At 46.0% G+C, this 20,768-nt stretch overlaps 1 protein-coding gene across 1 annotated transcript in view; it reads left to right on the top strand.

Moving 5' to 3' along the window:
* Nucleotides 1-7,563: 7,563 nt before the first annotated feature.
* Nucleotides 7,564-20,768, top strand: part of FMC1 (formation of mitochondrial complex V assembly factor 1 homolog) — a 37,168-nt gene continuing 23,963 nt past the window's right edge. The window contains exon 1 of the mRNA XM_040359687.1: nt 7,564-7,741. Within this exon, the coding sequence (XP_040215621.1) occupies nt 7,610-7,741 (132 nt within the window). The 5' untranslated portion in view covers nt 7,564-7,609. The remainder of the gene's footprint in view (nt 7,742-20,768) is intronic.

The raw sequence follows: 20,768 nt of genomic DNA, 5'->3' as shown, positions 1-20,768 counted from the left end.
GAAATTTTGGAAAGATGAAGTAAGTACTGTGCTGGTGAAAACTCCAGGGGAAGTGCCGAGACCGCTGTCGTCACATCATGCACTTTTTGCCAATATGGCTGAATCAGCGGGCAGTCCCACCAGATGTGGAGGAAGGAGCCCAAGTCTTGTCCACACCTCCAGCACCTGTCAGGTACCGAGGGAGAGAACTTATGGACAACGTCCGGTGTCCTATACCACCGTGTCCTGATCTTGTATCCGTTCTCCTGAATGTTCACACTCAGTGAACCTTTGAAGATAAACCAGTTGATCTTTTCCCAGGCCTTCGGCTCAATCGGTCTGTCTAACCGAGCTTCCCAGAAAGCCTTTTCTGTCTGCAGAGACGCAAAGGGTGCCTCGAACATGGACGCATACAGCATCGAGATCACATGTCTCTGAGGTGACGTACTAGAACAGAGCGATTCAAACACCGTAGGCGATTTCGTAAAGCTTCCCCTTACCCTTGGGTTATCAAGAAAGTGTTTCACCTGGAAGTAGGCGAATAAGGGAAATTTCTTGGTACGGGATATCTTCTCAAGTTCTTTTATAGTCAGGAATCTATTCCCAGAAAAGAAGTGTTTGGCCAACATATCTGCATGTGGCCACTCGTCTGTCAGGTAGAGCCCATCTTGTCCCGGTATGAAGTCCGGGTTACCTCTAAGAGGGGTTAGTCTGCATTCCGTCCTTGATATTGAGTATGCCTGACAAGCCTTCGTGAAAGCCAGCAGAGTTGCCCCTATTAGTGGATGAGATTGGACGTTAGACGTCCAGTGTCTCTTGGAGGTCCAAGGTATTTTTCCGAGGTCAGCCCCGGCGATCCAATTTTCCAGCCGTACCCAGCCCTTGCAGCGTGTATGGGCCCGCCAGTCCACCACTCTCGCTAGATGTGTAGCCCAGTAGTATCTTTGCAGGTCCGGGAGACCAATACCCCCCTCCGCTTTTGGCAATACCAGTTTCGCCCAGCTTATTCTAGGTGCTTTGGATCCCCACAAAAACTTTCTACATAGTCTTTTATATGTTGCAAAGAAGGAAGGAGGTAGGGAAATCGGAATTGTCTGTAGCTTATATAGCATTCTGGGAAGCACCGTCATTTTCAAGATAGCGGCTCGCCCGAACCAAGAGATTGTGGGGGAGTCCCACTTCCGTATATCCTGCTGTATGGCTTTCAACTCTGGCGAAAAGTTCTTATCAAACAAGTCTGAAAGTTTACCTGGGAGCCGCATGCCCAAGTAAGTAATGTCATCTGTTTTCCATCGAAAGGGAAAGTTCTCCTGGCAGCGGGTAACCAGCAATGAAGAAAGTGTAACATTCAATGCAAATGACTTGGAATAGTTAATCTTCAAGTATGAGATATAGCGGAATTGTTCAAAGACTTGTAACAGGTTCGGTATGGATATCAAGGGGGAAGAGAGGAAAAGCAAGATGTCATCGGCAAAGGCCGCTAGCTTGAATTCATTATGATGTACTTTAACCCCTACTACGTCAGGATGGGCCCGAATGCAACGGAGAAGTGGCTCCAGTGTGAGGATATACAGTATGGGGGAAAGGGGGCATCCTTGTCTGGTGCCATTATGGATGGAGAAGGCCTCTGACAGGTGACCATTGACCCGGACCCGAGCTCGAGGATTCGTGTACAGGGCTCCAACAAAACCCCTCAATCTGGTCCCAAGGCCCAGTGCTTCCAAGACCGAGTTCATGTAGTCCCAGGCCACCCGGTCAAAGGCCCTCTCCGCATCCAATGATAAAAAGAACCCTTCGCTTTTTGTAGAGGTGAGCCAATGATGTAAGTTGAGAGCCTTGATGGTGTTGTCCCTGGCCTCTCTGCCAGGGACGAAACCCACCTGATCAAGGCCCACCCACGTCGGAACGTAAAGAGCTAGTCGCATCGCCAGGATTTTTGAGAAGATCTTCACATCTACATTTAAGAGCGAGATCGGCCTGTAACTAGCCACTTCTGAGGGGTCCTTGCCCTCTTTAGGGATTACCGCGATGTATGCTTCCAGGAGGGTGTTGGAATTATGGGGAGAGCTGGCCAGCGAATTGAATGCCTTAAGGGACCCCGGCGCTAAAAGTTCAGAGAAGCATTTGTAATATTGCGCCGTTAGGCCATCCGGGCCTGGGCTCTTGCCCGGTTTGGTAGCTTTAAGAGCTTCTACCCATTCTTCTGACGTCAATGGCGACTCTAAAATTTGCTGATCCTCTACGGACACTGCCCGTGGGGAATATTTGTGCAAAAAGTCCTTTATCATTGCTTCCCTATTAACCGACGAGCCCACTCCTTCCTCCCTTGTCCTGATATTATATAATTTGCTATAATACTCTTGGAATTGACGAGCAATATCCTCCGTTTTAGTATGAATCCCACCCTGTTTATCTTTAACGTGATGGATAGTGGAAGCAAGGACACGTTTTTGCGTGAACTTCGCCAAAAGTCTTCCCGGCTTGTTCCCTTGCTCAAAGAACAATTTCTGCGATAACATCATGCACTTGCGTGCCTTTTTATATAGTTCCTCACGCAAGAGTGCTCTTGTATCAGCTAGGTCGGCCGCTACCTTAACTGCCAAGGAGCCTTTGTGTTGCGCCTCCAGTCTAGCGATTTTATCCGTCAGCTCCTTGATAAGGGCCACATGTTCCCTTTTTCTCCTCGCCGCGATGGCCAACAGATGGCCTCTCACCACGCATTTATGTGCTTCCCATTGAGTCATGGGTGACACATCGGGCGTGTCATTAAGCTGGAAGTATTCTCCAATTGCCTGTTTAAGGGTAGCAACGTCTGCGACATCTGTAAGTAGGGAGGCATCTAGTCTCCAAACCTTTGTAAATGCTTCCTTCCGTGGAAACCGCAAAGTCAGCGTAACTGGATGATGGTCAGATAAGACCATGTTCTCAATTGTTGCGTCATACAGATATGAGAGATCATTTTGGGAAAGAAAAATATAGTCTAACCTTGAGTATCGTTGGTGTGGCGATGAAAAGAAAGTGTAATCCCTTCCTCTGGGATTCAAGGTGCGCCATGTATCATGGAGAGCCAGAGAGGCCAGGCCTAGTTTTGCTTGTCTTAAGGCTGAAAAGGAAGGGATGAGGCTCCTGTAGAGGTATCGAGAGTTGGGTCTAGGGCCATGTTGAGATCCCCTCCAAGAATTAAGAGACCCGATTTAAATGAAGTAAGTTTTAAAAGCGTCTCCTTCAAGAAGGAGACCTGCTTGGAGTTAGGGCAATAAACATTAGCAAGCGTCATTGGCCTGTCTTTCCAGAACCCCTTAAGGAAGATGAATCTACCTTCTGGGTCAGCCATCTGGTCAGTGAGGCGGAATGCAAGTGACTTTGCGAGCAAGATCGCTACCCCTTTCGTCTTAGAATCAGCACAGGTCGAATGGAACACCTCAGGGTATTTTTTGTTAGTGAGACGTTGAATGCTACCTGATTTGAAATGCGTCTCCTGGAAAAAGACGATTTGAGCCTTTTGCCTACGTGCCTCTGCAAGAAAACTTGAACGTTTCTCAGGGAGATTGAGGCCCTTGGCATTAACCGAGAGAACCTTGAGCGATAGAGGAGCTGAAGATTGCATTATGGAAGCCATATGTTTACACATTTGAATTAGGCGGGCTTACGCCGGCCAATTTACGCTACGCCGCCGCAACTTACGGAGCAAGTGCTTTGTGAATAATGCACTTGCCTGTCAAAGTTGCGGAGGCGTAGCGTAAATAGGATACGCTACGCCCGCGACAGAGTTACGCCCGCAAAGAGTTAGCTCCCTACCTGAATCTGGCCCAGTCAGTGCAGAATTAAAATAAAAAAAATAGAATTACACACCCTCGCTCCGCCGTGCCTACTAGCATAGGGGGGTTGTATTTTTCCCATTATCTGTGCCCCCTTCTGATGATCATGTGCTGGTCGGAGCGGAGGGAATATTTCTTTAGCTCCGCTCACATGTTCTTCTGCCTTGGCTTAAATCCTGGCCAGCCACCTGCCTATGTCCTTGCCTTCCCTGGCAGAGTGATCTTCCTCCACTCCCCATCCAGTAGTAGCCGGGGCCCGAAGAGTAAGACTTGAGAAGCTGTGAGGCGGGCGGCGGCGACAGGCAGAGTCGCTGATTGTTGCCATTACTAGTAAAGAAAAAATATGTCCCCGGATTTCATTTTAAATATCTGGTCACCTTACTGGAGGAGGGAGAGCAAACACACAGGTGGACACTGGAGGAAGGAGAGCACACACACAGGGGGACACTGGAGGAGGGAGAGCACACACACAGGGGGGCACTGGAGGAAGGTGAGCACACACACAGGGGGACACTGGAGGAGGGAGAGCACACACACAGGGGGACACTGGAGGAGGGAGAGCGCACACACACACAGGGGGACACTGGAGGAGGGAGAGCGCACACACACACAGGGGGACACTGGAGGAAGGAGAGCACACACACACACAGGGGGACACTGGAGGAGGGAGAGCACACACAGGGGGACACTGGAGGAGGGAGAGCACACACACAGGGGGACACTGGAGGAGGGAGAGCACACACACACAGGGGGACACTGAAGGAGGGAGAACACATACACACACACACACACACACACACACACACACACACACAGGGACACTGGAGGAGGGAGAGCACACACACAGGGGGCTACTGGAGGAGGGAGAGCACACACACACACAGTGGGACACTGCAGGAGGGAGAGTACACACACATACGGGGGGACACTGGAGTAGGGAGAGCACACACACACACACACACACAGGGGGCCACTGGAGGATGGCGAGCACACACACACACACACACATAGGGGGACACTGGAGGAGGGAGAGCACACACACATAGGGGGACACTGGAGGAGGGAGAGCACACACACACACACAGGGGGCCACTGGAGGAGGGAGAGCACACACACACACACACACACAGGGGGCCACTGGAGGAGGGAGAGCACACACAGGGGGACACTGGAGGAGGGAGAGCACACACACACACACACACACACACACACACGGGGACACTGGAGGAGGGAGAGCACACACACACACACACACACACACACACACAGGGGGGACACTGGAGGAGTGAGAGCACACACAGGGGGACACTGGAGGAGGGAGAGCACACACAGGGGGACACTGGAGGAGGGAGAGCACACACACACACAGGGGGACACTGGAGGAGGGAGAGCACACACACAGGGGGCCACTGGAGGAGGGAGAGCACACACACAGGGGGACACTGGAGGAGGGAGAGCACACACAGGGGGACACGGGAGGAGGGAGAGCACACACACACACAGGGGGACACTGCAGGAGGGAGAGCACACACACACAGGGGGACACTGGAGGAGGGAGAGCACACACACACAGGGGGACACTGCAGGAGGGAGAGCACACACACACACACAGGGGGACACTGGAGGAGGGAGAGAACACACACACAGGGGGCCACTGGAGGAGGGAGAGCACACACACACACAGGGGGCCACTGGAGGAGGGAGAGCACACACACAGGGGGCCACTGGAGGAGGGAGAGCACACACACACACACACACACACACACACACACACACAGGGGGCCACTGGACGAGGGAGAGCACACACACAGGGGGCCACTGGAGGAGGGAGAGCAGACACACACAGAGGACACTGGAGGAGGGAGAGCACACACACACAGGGCACACTGGAGGAGGGAGAGCACACACACACAGGGCACACTGGAGGAGGGAGAGCACACACACACAGGTGGACACTGTGGGAGGGAGAGCGCACACACACAGGGGGACACTGGAGGAGGGAGAGCGCACACACACAGGGGGACACTGGAGGAGGGAGAGTGCACACACACAGGGGGACACTGGAGGAGGGAGAGTGCACACACACAGGGGGACACTGGAGGAGGGAGAGCGCACACACACAGGGGGACACTGAAGGAGGGAGAGCACACACACAAAGGGCTACTGGAGGAGGGAGAGCACACACACACACACACACACACACACACACACACACACAGAGGCCACTGGAGGAGGGAGAGCACACACACGGGAGGAGGGAGAGCGCACACAGGGCTCCATACATCTGTACTCGCCCCCCCCCTTTCTCCCTCCCTCCGATGACGGCCCTGGTGTCTTAGCTTCACTGACCGTGCACAGCGCCCTGCCCTGTACCCTGATGTGCTGTGCCCTGTACCTTGATGTGTTGTGCCCAGATGTGCCTTGTGCCCTGATGTGCTGGGCTCTGTACCCTGATGTGCTGTGCCCTTTACCCTGATGTGGCCTGATGTGCTGTGCCTTGATGTGCTGTGCCCTGTACCCTGATGTGGCCTGATGTGCTGTGCCCTGATGTGCTGGGCTCTGTACCTGAGCCAGTCTGGATGAAGTCCAGGGCCACATTTTTGTCCCAGTCCTGCCCTGCCTTTATGGAAGAGTGGCATGAAGAAAGCCATTGTTAAAAGAAAGCCATAAGAAGTCCCATTTGCATATTGTGAGAACCCATGTGGGGGACAAAGCAAACATGTGGAAGAGGGTGCTCTGGTCAGATGAGACCAACTTTGAACTGTTTGACCTAAATGCAAAACGCTATGTTTGGCGGAACACTAACACTGCACATCACCCTGAACACACCATCTCAACCGTGAAATGTGGTGGTGGCAGCATTATGTTGTAGGGATGCTTTTCTTCAGCGGGGAAGCTGGTCAGAGTTGATGGGAAGATGGATGGAGCCAAATACAATCTTAGAAGAAAACCTGTTAGAATCCACTTTGTGTTGGTCTACCACATAAAATCCCAATAAAATACATTTACGTTTTTGGATGTAACATGACAAAATGTAGAACATTTCAAGGGGTATAAATACTTTTTCAAGGCACTGTACAATGGAATGGTTTGGATCAAAGCATATTCATGTGCTAGAATGGCCCAATCAAAGTCCAGACCTAAATCTAATTGAGAATCTGTGGCAAGACCTGAAAATTGCTGTTCACAGCCACTCTCCATCCAATCTGACAGAGCTTGAGCTATTTTGCAAAGAAGAATGGGCAAAAATGTCACTCTCTACGTGTACAAAGCTGGTAGAGACATCCCCAAAAAGACTTGCAGCTGTAATTGCAGCAAAAGGTGGTTCTGCAAAGTATTGACTCAGGGGGCTAAATACAAATGCACGCCACACTTTTCAGGTATTTATTTGGAAAAAAATTGAAAAACTATTTATCATTTTCCTTCCACTTCATAATGATGTGCTTTTTGTGTTGGTCTATTATAAAAAAAAAAAAAAAAATACATTTATATTTTTGGTTGCAACATGACAAAATTTGGAAAATTTCAAGGGGTATGAATACTTTTTCAAGGCACTGTAGGTAAGTATAATACTGAAAAATTTTAAATAAATACCATACTTTTCTGTTAAGAGTGAAATAGGGATAGGGATGCAGTGTCCATAATAATTCTTAGGGATCACATAAAATATATATAAAAAGAAAAAGAACTAAAGGATTATGCCCAGCAGATGGCGCTCGCGTTCCATTGGGTTGTAATATTCACATTCAGTTGTCGCTTACTCATGCCTGGGCTGTATATGCCTGTGTGTCTGCACTCTGCAGAGGTCAAACATGGCTGCTCTTAGAAGTCCCGTGCACATATTTCGTAGTCTTCTGCGAGAACTACGCCACCTACATGGCCCAGAGCGTTACAAAAACGCTACTGCATGCAAATACATTCGGGAGCAATTCAGAACGCATCAGGTAATTGTTTATTATTTATTGGCAGGCTTCATTTCGTGTTATCATTGTGATTTGAGGCACCAGGAGCTGGAGGAGGGAAGGTGTGTGTGGAGATCCCAGAGCAGTGTCTTGTGGAATGTGTGATTGGGATCCTTTGTACCCTGTCATTTCTTCTGGAGGAAATGCTGGTGTCAGGGCAGTGTGAACTACAAGACTGACTAGGCACAATTAGAATAAGTTGGTGAAGTCAAGTTTTTTTTCCCTTCCAGGATATTTCAGAGGTAAGTATAAAGACGGGTGTATAACCTGTGTCTCTTATCCGCAGTGGCGACCCGGGCGCCGCCCCCCCTCCTGTAGTCACAAAAAGGAAGAAAAAAACGGCCCTTAAAGATTTTTTTTTTTTCCCTTAAAATGACGTTTTTCCTAATGCTTACTGCAGCGCCGCCCCCTCTGGCTCTCGCAAATAACATACATTCATGCATTGCATGAATGTATGTTATTGTTGCCAGCTGCCGCTGGTCTATTCAGATGGCCGGACCTTGGGCGCCGGTTACCTGAGTAACGGCAGCTGGTTGACTGTGTGGAAGTGCCTATCAGAGCCAGCGGCTCTGATAGGCTTTTCGAGTACAACCCTTGTCTCCCAGAAGCTTATCCAGGGGACGTACGGGGGGTGCGTTCCTTGGATAAGACTGACGGCCGTCTCAGCCAATCAGGTTCGCCGATTCTGGTTATCGGTAACCTGATTGGCTGAAGCGTCATCGAGGGTGGGAGAAGACATCGAGGGACGTGGAAGCAGAAAGGTAAGTGCATTTTACAGGGCACAGCGGCATTAATGGGCACAGTGGCATTAATGGGCACAGTGGCGACAAAGGGCACAGTGGTTACAATGGGCACAGTGGCAACAATTAAAAGGCACAGTGACATGCACAGTGGCATCAATTGGCACAGTGGTGACAATTGGCACAGTGGTGACAATTGAGGGGCACAGTGGCTGCGTTTGGCATGGCACAGTGGTGACAATTGATGGCACAGTGGCTGCGTTTGATGGCATGGCACAGTGGCTGCGTTTGATGGCATGGCACAGTGACTGCATTTGATGGCATGGCACAGTGGTGCGAATTGATGGCATAGTGACTGCGTTTGATGGCATGGCACAGTGGTGTGAATTGATGGCATAGTGACTGCGTTTGATGGCATGGCACAGTGGTGATAATTGATGGCATAGTGACTGCGTTTGATGGCATGGCACAGTGGTGACAATTGATGGCACAGTGGCTGCGTTTGATGGCATGGCACAGTGGTGACAATTGATGGCACAGTGGCTGCGTTTGATGGCATGGCACAGTGGTGACAATTGATGGCACAGTGGCTGCATTTGATGGCATGGCACAGTGGTGACAATTGATGGCACAGTGGCCGCGTTTGATGGCATGGCACAGTGGTGACAATTGATGGCACAGTGGCCGCGTTTGATGGCATGGCACAGTGGTGACAATTGATGGCACAGTGGCCGCGTTTGATGGCATGGCACAGTGGTGACAATTGGCACAGTGGCTGCGTTTGATGGCATGGCACAGTGGTGACAATTGATGGCACAGTGGCTGCGTTTGATGGCATGGCACAGTGGCTGCGTTTGATGGCATGGCACAGTGGTGACAATTGATGGCACAGTGATGACAATTGATGGCACAGTGGTTGCATTTGATGGGCACAGTGAGGCTGCAATTTTTTTTTTTTTCGTTTGCGCCCCCCCCCCCCAAAAAAAATTGAGCACCAGCCGCCACTGACAGGATGTCTGTTGTTTTTGCCCTCCTCTTGCTAAACTAATAGAGCCCACATTCCACAGATAAATACTTCCCAAGATCCAACGCCTGCAGCTTTTTGTGTATTGTATACATGCCATGCCGCATATCCTGTCACCCTGGCCATAGACATAGGGTTGCCAACTTTTCTTCAAGCTAAACCCTAACACTTTAGTGGCACACAGCAATTTATTTTGAGGGGGAGCGCTAGTATGGGTTCCAAGGAGCAGGACGGGAAGCCAGCCGCCAAGTCCTTAACAGCGAGTTGACAGCTGAATGTAAAAAAAATTGCAATAATTAAAAACGATGTAGGGGGAAAAAAAACAGCGAGAAAGGGTAGGGATGAGTGAGCGCTCCCCCCCCCCCCTTTCTGAACCATACTAGCCCATGTGCTCTCAACTAGTTTGGTTTTTATTACTTTTTGCCAGGGGTACTGGATACCTTATTCACATGGGAGGGCCCTGTTAAAAGGGGCTTCCAGATTCTGATGAGCCCCCCACAACCACAGGCCACGCTTGTGGGAACAAGGTGCTCTTGGTTGGGAGTGGCATCCATTATTAAGGACACGGCGGCTTGCTTCCCTGCCCTCTCCTTAGCACCACCTATTTATAAAAAAAACAGCATGGGGGTCCTCAGACTCGTAAGATAATCCAACCATAAGCGCCTATACAAAAGTAATCTCCTGTCGGCGCACCACTGCTTACGACGTGATGTCAAAGGCTTGGCTCCTCGCTCCTAAAACGCGTTGCACCTTGTGATTGGGCCTTCTTCAGTAGGCAGGGAAGCCAATCAACACGAGCATTTAAATAGCCAACCTATTAACATCTCAATAGTGATATTTAAACAATCACTTGGTATATGGCAACAGGAAGTATGATTAATCTTGGTTATCTCCAGCACTAGGAAGCTGCAATGCCCTTCTCTGGGTCAGGGGACACCCAAAAATAAATGACCTACAAAAATATCTTAAAGTGGATGTAAACCCTCCATACACCCAGTGAAGTGAACAGCCTCAGATGATACACAGAGATTAACCAAATCTCCCTACATTGGTTTTATATGTATATCTGCTGTCTTCACATTTATATACTGTTTAGAAAGTTCAGATTTTGTTAGGAGATTTTCTCTTCCTGGTTAACACAGAGTGTGATGTCTGGGCATACAGCCAAGATAGATAAAATTGCTGATTGGAGGAAAGGCACACATCCCCTCTCATCATAGGCAGAGACTCTCAGAGCTGTTTTGTAATAGGAGCTGCTCTCTGCTACTCTATTTTAGCAACCTCCTTTGACAAAAGATTCTGGCTGCTTTTGTCTAAAAAGTAAAAAAAATGTCAGGATTTCTCAGGCTGATAACAGAGGAACCGTTCAGAAGAGAGTTATAAGACTTGGCTCATTGAAAGGAGATAACAAAAACTGCAGGTATATGTGCCCAGCTCAAATTTCATGAATCGGGTTTAAATAAAACCTCTTAACTCTGCTCAATATTATCACAGCCTCAAATGCAGTTACTCAGAGGGACCAACAATATAAGAGCCATATTTTTTGTGTCAAATTAGTGTAGTACAATCAGCACAATTACCCGCTAAAAATCAGTTTCACCTAAAAAAAAAAAAAAAAAAAACAATGCTGCTAATACTCTACAAGTGTTCTCACTTATCCACCATGTATAATATATAGTGCCTTGAAAAAGTACTCATTCCCCTTGAAATTTTCTACATTTATGTCATGTTACAACCAAAAACGTAAATGGATTTTATGTGATAGACCAACATGATAAATAGTTTTCAATTTTTTTTTACAAATATATGAAAAGTGTGGCATGCATTTGTATTCAGCCCCCTTTACTCTGAAACCCTAACTAAAATCTAGTGGAACCAATTGCCTTCAGAAGTCACCTTTCGGGTGTGGAGTTGCAGCATGTATACGTTCCTTGATCATCATTGAGGCCGAATACTGCTATGCAAAATGTAAGCGTGTTTCCCTGAAAGCCCCAGTTCTGAATCTAGGGAAGCAACTGTCAACACTGAGAAGACTCTCCATATCAAAGGAGAGCTGGGATCGTACCAGGCAGGTGCCAGCACAGAGGCGGGTGGAGATAGAGGGGTAGGCACCAGAGCAGAGTAGATGGGTGACAGTCAGGAAGGGTAGAGGGGAAAGTACCAGGGAGACCGGTCCTGGGCTGGAACATCCCAATAAGTACGCCCATTGCGTGACATTGGTGAAACCAGTCAGGGACCAACAATGCTGGAGCAGAATGACACCCCTAGCTGCCAGGGAAATAACTTATCTAGTGAGAGTGCCCAGAGGCGATTCAGTTTGCATGTGTTGCGCTTTACAAGTCTCTCTCTCTCTGAGTGGGAGTCAAGACAGATTCTTGTGGTAGGAGCCTCACTTCTTAGAAGAACAGAGAGGGCAATCTGTCACAAAGATCTAAAGCGCCGAACTGTATGTTGTCTACCGGGTGCTCATGTTTGGCACATCATGGATCTGGTGGACAGATAATTGGGAGGGGCTGGGGAAGATCTGCACATTGGCACCATCGACAAAGTCAGAGGAAGATGGCGTGTCCTAAAAAACGACTTTACTGACTAAGGTGCTAAATTGAGGAAAAGGATGTCAAAGGTCTGATTCGCAGAAATACTACCGGTACCTCAAGCCATGCCAGAAAGGTAGAGGGAGACTAGGGAAGTAAACAAGTGGCTGAGGAGCTGGTGTAGAAAGGGGTTTGGGTTCCTGGAGAACAGGGCCGACTTACTTCTCATTCAAGCTCTTTTGCGAGGACGGACTGCACCTAAATGGGGAAGGTGTAGATAGTCGGCGCAGCACAAATTCCAGAGGATAGTATTGGGGGGGGGGGGGCATTGGTGGTAGGTTGACTAAAGCACCTAAACCTGAGGTAAGTACAGTCCTATTTGCAACCTCAGAACACCCAACAAGGAGATGGTATGCGACCGGTCTAAACTACGTGGCATGTTCGCCAATGCCAGGAGTCTGGAGGACAAGATGGGAGAACTAGAGCTACTGTTGTACAAGGAGGATTTAGATTTTGTAGGAATTTCAGCGACTTAGTTCAACAGCTCTCACGATTGGTGGGGAACCATTCAAGGGTATTCCCTATATCGCAGGGAGAGAGAGGGTAAAAAAGGGGGAGGGGTATGCCTGTATATCAAAAATGGTGTACAAGTGAATGTGAGAGACGACATCACTAATGGAGCAGAGGAGGAGGTGAAATCCTTATGGGTAGAGCTACAAAGAGAGGAAAGTAATACTGGGCGTATGCTATAATCTCCCTAACCAGAGGGAGGAGGGGGAGGCGGACCTCCTATCACAATTTGGATTAGCGGCAAGTATGGGAAGTGTCATTATAATCAGGAACCGCAAATTCATTTAAAGCTCGCCATGTCTTGCAGGACAATTTCATGGGTCAGATGGTAAATGCACCAATAAGATACAAAGCGTTACTATACCTACTGATCACAAATGTGGAAATACAGAGCAATTTAGGAAACGGTGATCACAGGTCAATTAGTTTCAGTATAAATCGCACAAATCGGAAACCTAAGTGGAATACAAAGACGCTGAATTTCAAAAGAGCCAACTTCCCTAAACTGCGATCCTTGCTAGAAGATACTAAAATAGGATAAAATTTTAGGAACAAAAAACACAGAGTAAAAATGGGTATGTTTTAAGAGCATATTGCATAAGGGTATTAGCCAGTGCATCCTAATAGGACATTTTAACCACTTAAGCCCCGGACCAATATGCTGGCTAAAGACCCAAGGGGTTTTTACAGTTCGGGACTGCGTCGCTTTAACAGACAATTGCGCGGTCGTGCGACGTGGCTCCCAAACAAAATTGGCGTCCTTTTTTCCCCACAAATAGAGCTTTCTTTTGGTGGTATTTGATCACCTCTGCGGTTTTTATTTTTTGCGCTATAAACAAAAATAGAGCGACAATTTTGAAAAAAATGCAATATTTTTTACTTTTTGCTGTAATAAATATCCCCCAAAAACATATATACATTTTTTTTCCTCAGTTTAGGCCGATACGTATTCTTCTACCTATTTTTGGTAAAAAAAAATCGCAATAACCGTTTATCGGTTGGTTTACACAAAATTTATAGCGTTTACAAAATAGGGGATAGTTTTTTTGCATTTTTATTTTTATTTTTTTTACTAGTAATGGTGGCGATCAGCGATTTTTTTTTTCGTGACTGCGACATTATGGCGGACACTTCGGACAATTTTGACACATTTTTGGGACCATTGTCATTTTCACAGCAAAAAATGCATTTAAATTGCATTGTTTATTGTGAAAATGACAGTTGCAGTTTGGGAGTTACATAGTTACATAGTTACATAGTTAGTCAGGTTGAAAAAAGACACAAGTCCATCCAGTTCAACCACAAAAAACAAAAAAACAAAATAAAAAACACAGTAAAATCCTATACACCCAACTCCATACCCACAGTTGATCCAGAGGAAGGCAAAAAACCCCAGCGGAGCATGATCCAATTTGCTACAGCAGGGGAAAAAATTCCTTCCTGATCCCCTGAGAGGCAATCGGATTTACCCTGGATCAACTTTACCTACAAATCTTAGTACTCAGTTATATTCTGTACATTTAGGAAAGAATCCAGACCCTTCTTAAAGCAATCTACTGAGCTGGCCAGAACCACCTCTGGAGGGAGTCTGTTCAACATTTTCACAGCTCTTACTGTGAAAAAAACCTTTCCGTATTTGGAGGTGAAATCTCTTTTCGTCTAGACGTAAAGAGTGCCCCCTTGTCCTCAGTGATGACCGTAAAGTGAATAACTCAACACCAAGTTCACTGTATGGACCTCTTATATATTTGTACATGGTGATCATATCCCCCCTAATTCTCCTCTTCTCAAGAGTGAATAGATTTAGTTCTTCTAATCTTTCCTCATAGCTGAGCTCCTCCATGCCTCTTATCAGTTTGGTTGCTCTTCTCTGCACTTTCTCCAGTTCTCCGATATCCTTTTTGAGAACTGGTGCCCAAAACTGAACTGCATATTCCAGATGAGGTCTTACTAATGATTTGTACAGGGGCAAAACTATATCTCTGTCTCTGGAGTCCATACCTCTCTTAATACAAGAAAGGACTTTGCTCGCTTTGGAAACCGCAGCTTGGCATTGCATGCCATTATTGAGCTTATGATCAACTAAAACCCCCAGATCCTTCTCCACTACAGATCCCCCCAGTTGTACTCCCCCTAGTATGTATGATGCATGCATATTCTTAGCCCCCAAGTGCATAACTTTACATTTATCAACATTAAACCTCATCTGCCACTCAGTCGCCCAATTAGACAGAGCATTGAGGTCGGCTTGTAAATTGGAGACATCCTGTAAGGACGTTATTCCACTGCATAGCTTGGTGTCATCTGCAAAGACAGAAATGTTACTTTTGATCTCAGACCCAATATCATTTATAAATATATTGAAAAGTAAGGGTCCCAGCACTGAACCTTGGGGTACACCGCTGATAACATTGGACCATTCAGAGTAAGAATCATTAACCACGACTCTCTGAATTCTGTCTTTCAGCCAGTTTTCTATCCATTTACAAACTGATATATCCAATCCTGTAGACCTTACCTTACACATGAGCCGTGTGTGCGGAACTGTATCGAACGCTTTTGCAAAATCCAAATATATCACGTCCACAGCCACGCCTCTGTCCAGGGTTTTACTTACCTCTTCATAAAAGGAAATCAGGTTTGTCTGACAACTTCTGTCTTTCATGAATCCATGTTGTCTGCTGCTTAAATAGTTTTTTTCCAGCAAGAACTCATCCATGTGGTCTTTTATTAAACGTTCCAGTATCTTCCCAACTATAGAAGTTAGACTAACAGGTCTATAGTTACTTGGTAAAGACTTTGTTCCCTTTTTAAATATGGGCACCACATTGGCCCTGCGCCAATCCAGTGGTACTATTCCTGTCTTTACTGAGTCCCTAAATATTAGATACAGTGGCTTTGAAATGACAGAGCTCAACTCACCTAGGATCCGTGGATGGATGCCATCAGGTCCAGGTGCTTTATCCACCTTTATTCTGTCTAAATATTTCTGGACCATATCACTTTTGAGCCATTGTGGATTTGGGGCTGTGTCACTCCCACCCCAATTTTGGACATGAGCTCCCCCATGCTCCATTGTATACACAGAGCTGAAGAAAGCATTTAATACATTTGCCTTCTCTTTGTCCCCAGTCACCCACTCTAGATTATTTTGTAAGGGGCCTACATGCTCAGACTTCACCTTTTTACTATTAATATATTTAAAGAATTTTTTGGGGTTTGTCCTACTATCTTTTGCAATCTGTCGTTCGTTTTGAATTTTTGCATCCTTGATTTCCTTTTTGCATATCCTGTTATATTCTTTGTAACATTTAAACAACACTAGTGTTCCTTCATTTTTATATTTTTTAAAAGCTACTTTCTTATTGTTTATAGCTTTTTTAACTTTGACCGTGAGCCACATAGGTTTTATTTTTAGCCTTTTAAACTTATTGCCCATGGGAACATACTTTGCAGTGAGGCTCCACACAGTCTTTTTGAAGAATTCCCATTTCTGTTCTGTGTTCATCTGTGTCAATAGTCCCTCCCAGTCCAAGTCCTGGAGAGCAGCCCTCATCCTTGGAAAATTTGCTCTCTTAAAATTTAGTGTTTTAATATTTCCTGTATGTATTTCTTGCTTATAGTTAACATTAAATGAAATCATGTTATGATCACTGCTACCCAGGTGTTCCTTTATCTGAACATTAGTAATAAGCTCTGCATGGTTTGAAATTATCAGGTCCAACAGGGCATCATTCCTAGTTGGGGCCTCAATAAACTGCACCATAAAATTGTCCTGCAATAGGTTTTTAAATTTTTGTCCTTTAACTGTCCCAGAAGTACCATTAATCCAGTCAATTTCTGGGTAGTTAAAATCCCCCATTATTATCACCGTCCCAGACCTTGCAGCCCTTTCCATCTGTGCAAGGAGCTGAGTCTCCACCTCCTCATTAACATTGGGTGGTTTATAACAAACTCCAATGATTAATTTTGAACTACGCACATCTGTATGCAGTTCCACCCATAATGCTTCAGCCTCATCACACTCTCCATCAACCAGGTTCTCTTTCACGCTTGCTTTGAGGTCACTTCTCACATAGAGACAGACCCCTCCACACAGGGGCGCTGTAACATTTAGGGATCACTGTGTATGTGTTTACTAGTGTAGGGGGGTGTGGCTGTAGGACTGACATCATCGATCGAGTCTCCCTAATAAAAGGGATCACTCGATCGATGCGCCGCCACAGTGAAGCACGGGGAAGCCGTGTTTACACACGGCTCTCCCCGTTCTTCAGCTCCGGGGAGCGATCGCAACGGAGCGGCTATAAACAAATAGCCGCGCCGTCGTCCCGGATCGCTCCCCGAGCGGACCCGACCTCCGCATGTACCGGGGGGGGGGTCCCGATCGGACCCCCCACCCACGTCTAGGCAGGCACGTACAGGTACGTTGATGTGCCTGTCCGTGCCATTCTGCCGACGTAAATGTACATGAGGAGGTCGGGAAGTGGTTAAAAGAGCTAATAAAAGTCCTGGGTGGCTTAATTTCAATGTAAAAATGCATATAAAAGCAAATGAAAAGGCCTTCAAAAAGTACAAGGCTGACGGATCATCAGCATTCCAACTTTACAAAGAATGCAACAAGAAATGTATGGGTACAATCAGGGCAGCTAAGATAGAACACGAAAGGTACATAGCGGAGGAGAGAAAAAAAAAAGATCCCAAAAAATTCTTTAAGTATATAAATAGTAAGAAAGGGAGGTCAGATCATATTGGTCCCATAAAGAATGATGAAGGGAATCTGGTTACGAAGGATGGAGAGATGGCAAAGGTATTGAATTTATTATTTTCCTCAGTCTTCACGAGGTAAGCAGGCGGGCTTCAGTAACCAAAACTGCAATGTTTATCCTCCATGACATGTCACAGGAAGCATCCTCATGGCTAATAGAAGGATAGAATTAGAAATAGACTTGTAAAAACGTAACATTAATAACTCCGTCAAGTAATTGCCAGACAATTGTTCCTAATTTTTACGAACAGTCTACTCCAGTCTCCAGCAGATTGGAGAAAAGCCAATGTAGCTGGAATTACAGACCAGTTAGCCTAACATCAATAGTATACAAGATTTTGGTAATGAAAATGGTATCATTAGCAGTAATTGGCATGGATTCATGAAGAATCATTCTTGCCAAACCAACCTATTAACCTTCTATGAGGAGGTGAGCTGCCATCTAGATAAACGAAGGCCCGTAGACGTAGTGTATCTGGATTTTCCAAAGGCATTTGAAAGTTTCCCATAAACGTTTTCTGTACAAACTAAGGTCTGTCAGCATGGACCATGGGGTGAGTACATGGATTGAAAACTTGCTACCGGGGCGAGTTCAGGGGGTAGGGATAAATGTGGAGTGCTTGGAATTGTCCGGTGGGGTCCCCCAGGGCACTGTCCTGGGACCAATCCTATTTTATTTATTCATAAATGATCTGGAGGATGGCATAAACAGCTCAATCTCGGTATTTTCGGGCGATTCTAAGCAGGGCAATAATTTCTCCACAGGATGTGGAAACCTTACAAGAAGATCTGAACAAATGAATGTGATGGGCAACTACATGGCAAATGAGGTTTAATGTAGTAAAATATAAAATAATGCATTTGGGTGGCAAGAATATGAATGCAATCTACTTACTAGGGGGAGAACCTCTGGGGGAATCTAGGATGGAAAAGGACCTGGGGGTCCTAGTAGATGATGGCATGCAATTCCATGCTGCTGCAATGCAAGCACAGCAAACTGAATTTTGGCATGCATTAAAAAGGGGATTAACTCCAGAGATAAAACAATAATTCTCCCACTCTACAAGACTCTGGACTGGCCACACCTGGGGTATGCCATCCAGTTATGGGCACTAGTCCTCAGAAAGGATGTGCTGGAACTGATGTGAGTCCAGGGAAGGGCTAACAAAGTTATGAGCACTGAACTTTATTCTCTCTGGAGAAGAGACTCTTGAAAGGGGATATGATTTCAATATACAAATACCATACTGGTGACCCCACAGTAGGCATAAAACATTTTTGTGAAAGGGAATTTAAAAAGACACGTGGACATTCACTAAAATTAGCAGAGAAGTGGTTTAACCTTAAACTACGTAGAGGGTTCTTTACTGTAAGATCGCTAAGGATCTGGAATTCTCTTCCACAGGCAGTGGTTTCGGCAGGGAGCATCGATAATTAAAAAAAAATATTAGGCAACTGAACGACCACAACATACAGGGATATACAATGTAATACTGACATAAAAGCGCGCACACACACACGCGTTGGACTTGCAAGCAAAAAGAAAAAAAAATAATAGGATTTTTTATTACAGCTTTCCTGTAAAATCATTTTCTTGGGACATCACGGGACACAAAGCCTTAATTACTTAATGGGTTATTTAGTCACCACAGGTTAACCCAATTAGAATTGAGTTCCTCCCCTATATAACCCCTCCCAAATGGAGAGTACCTCAGTTTTGTAGCAAAGCAATAAGTGTCCCACAATTAACTCCGAAGAGGGGCGGGAGCTCTGTGTCCTGTGATGTATTCCAAAGAAAAGGATTTTACAGGTAAGCTGTATTAAAAAAATCCTATTACTTAATGGGATGTCCCATAGCAATGCTTAAATTGAGGGGAGGGAGACACAGATCACAAATAAGACCACCATCGGGCCAGGGGATCTATACTGCTGCCTGCAGCACACTATGCCCGAAGGTGGCATCCTCGTACCCTCTCACATTTACCTGGTAGAATTTAGTAAATGTATGGACCGAAGACTAAGTAACAGCCTTATGCCCCATACAGACGGTCATTTTTTGTGATGAAAAAAAAATGACGTTTGAAGTGATGAAAAAAAACGACATTTTTGAAACTTCATTTTCAAAAACGATGTAGCATACACACCATCATTTTGAAAAATGATGAACAAAGTGACGGCACTCTAAAGGGGAAGTTCTATTCGCCTTGAGGCTGCTTTTAGCTGGTTACTTGTTAGTAAAAGATGATTCGTGCTTTTTTGTCTGTTACAGCGTGATGAATGTGCTTACTCCATTATGAATGGTAGTTTTACCTCCCGTCTCAAAACTTGCTTCTGGGCATGTGCGGGTTTAAAAACGTCGTTTTGCCCACACACTATCATTTTCATTGACACAAAAAATGACATTTTGAAAAACGACACAAAAAATTCGAGCATGTTCGAATTTTTTTTTTGTCATTTTTCAGAAGACATAAAATGACATTTTGCCCACACACGATCATTTTAATTGACATTTTTAAAAATGTCATTTTATTTCATCACAAAAAATGACCGTCTGTACGCGGCATTAGAGATCTAAGCCATGGAGGCCTGGTGATGCACTGCCCATGAAACACCAACTGCCCTAGTCGAGTGCACCTTCACCTGAAAAGGAGGAATCTTCTTTTCTAAACCATAGGCCTGAATAATGACTTGTTGAATCCAACTCGCAATAGTGAACTTCAACGCTGCCTGGCCCTTCCTTGGGCCTGTGGCAGAATAAACAGACAATCGGTCTTTCGTATCTGAGCCGTAGCTTGCAGATAAACTTTCACCGCTCTAACATCTAGAGTGTAGACTCTCTTCCGTTCAAACTGCGGATCTGGGAAAAAAAGACGGTAGGACTATATCTTGATTCAGATGAAATCCTGAAACCACCTTGGGTAAGAGTCGGGTGAGGATGCAGCACCACCCTGTCATGAATAATCATATAGGGTTCTTTACATGAAAGAGTCGCCAATTCCGATACCCTCCTTGCTGAGGATATGGCTACAAGAAAAAACTGTTTCTTTGTCAAAAGACTTAAAGAAGCATGGTCTAATGGTTCAAATGGTAACTTCTGTAAAATGGACAATACCAAATTCAAATCCCATGGGCACACGGGAGACTTAACCGGCGGAATCAAGCGCAGTGCTACCTTAACAAAGGCCTGGTCTAGGGAATGAGAGGCAAGCGGTTTTTGAAAGAATACCGTCAAGGCCAAGATCTGGCCCTTGAAAGTGCTCAAGGCCAATTTCATATTTAAGCCCAACTGAAGAAAGGCAAGAATCCTAATAATGGCATACTTCCTAGGATGCCATCTTCTGGGTCCAGCGTGGATAGGACTAGACCTGAGAGCCCA

This window comes from Rana temporaria, chromosome 7 (genome assembly GCF_905171775.1).
Source record: "Rana temporaria chromosome 7, aRanTem1.1, whole genome shotgun sequence".
In the NCBI taxonomy this organism is placed as follows: domain Eukaryota; kingdom Metazoa; phylum Chordata; class Amphibia; order Anura; family Ranidae; genus Rana; species Rana temporaria.
Note: the sequence above shows the minus strand (reverse complement) of the source record. Positions and strands in the feature narration are given on the sequence as shown.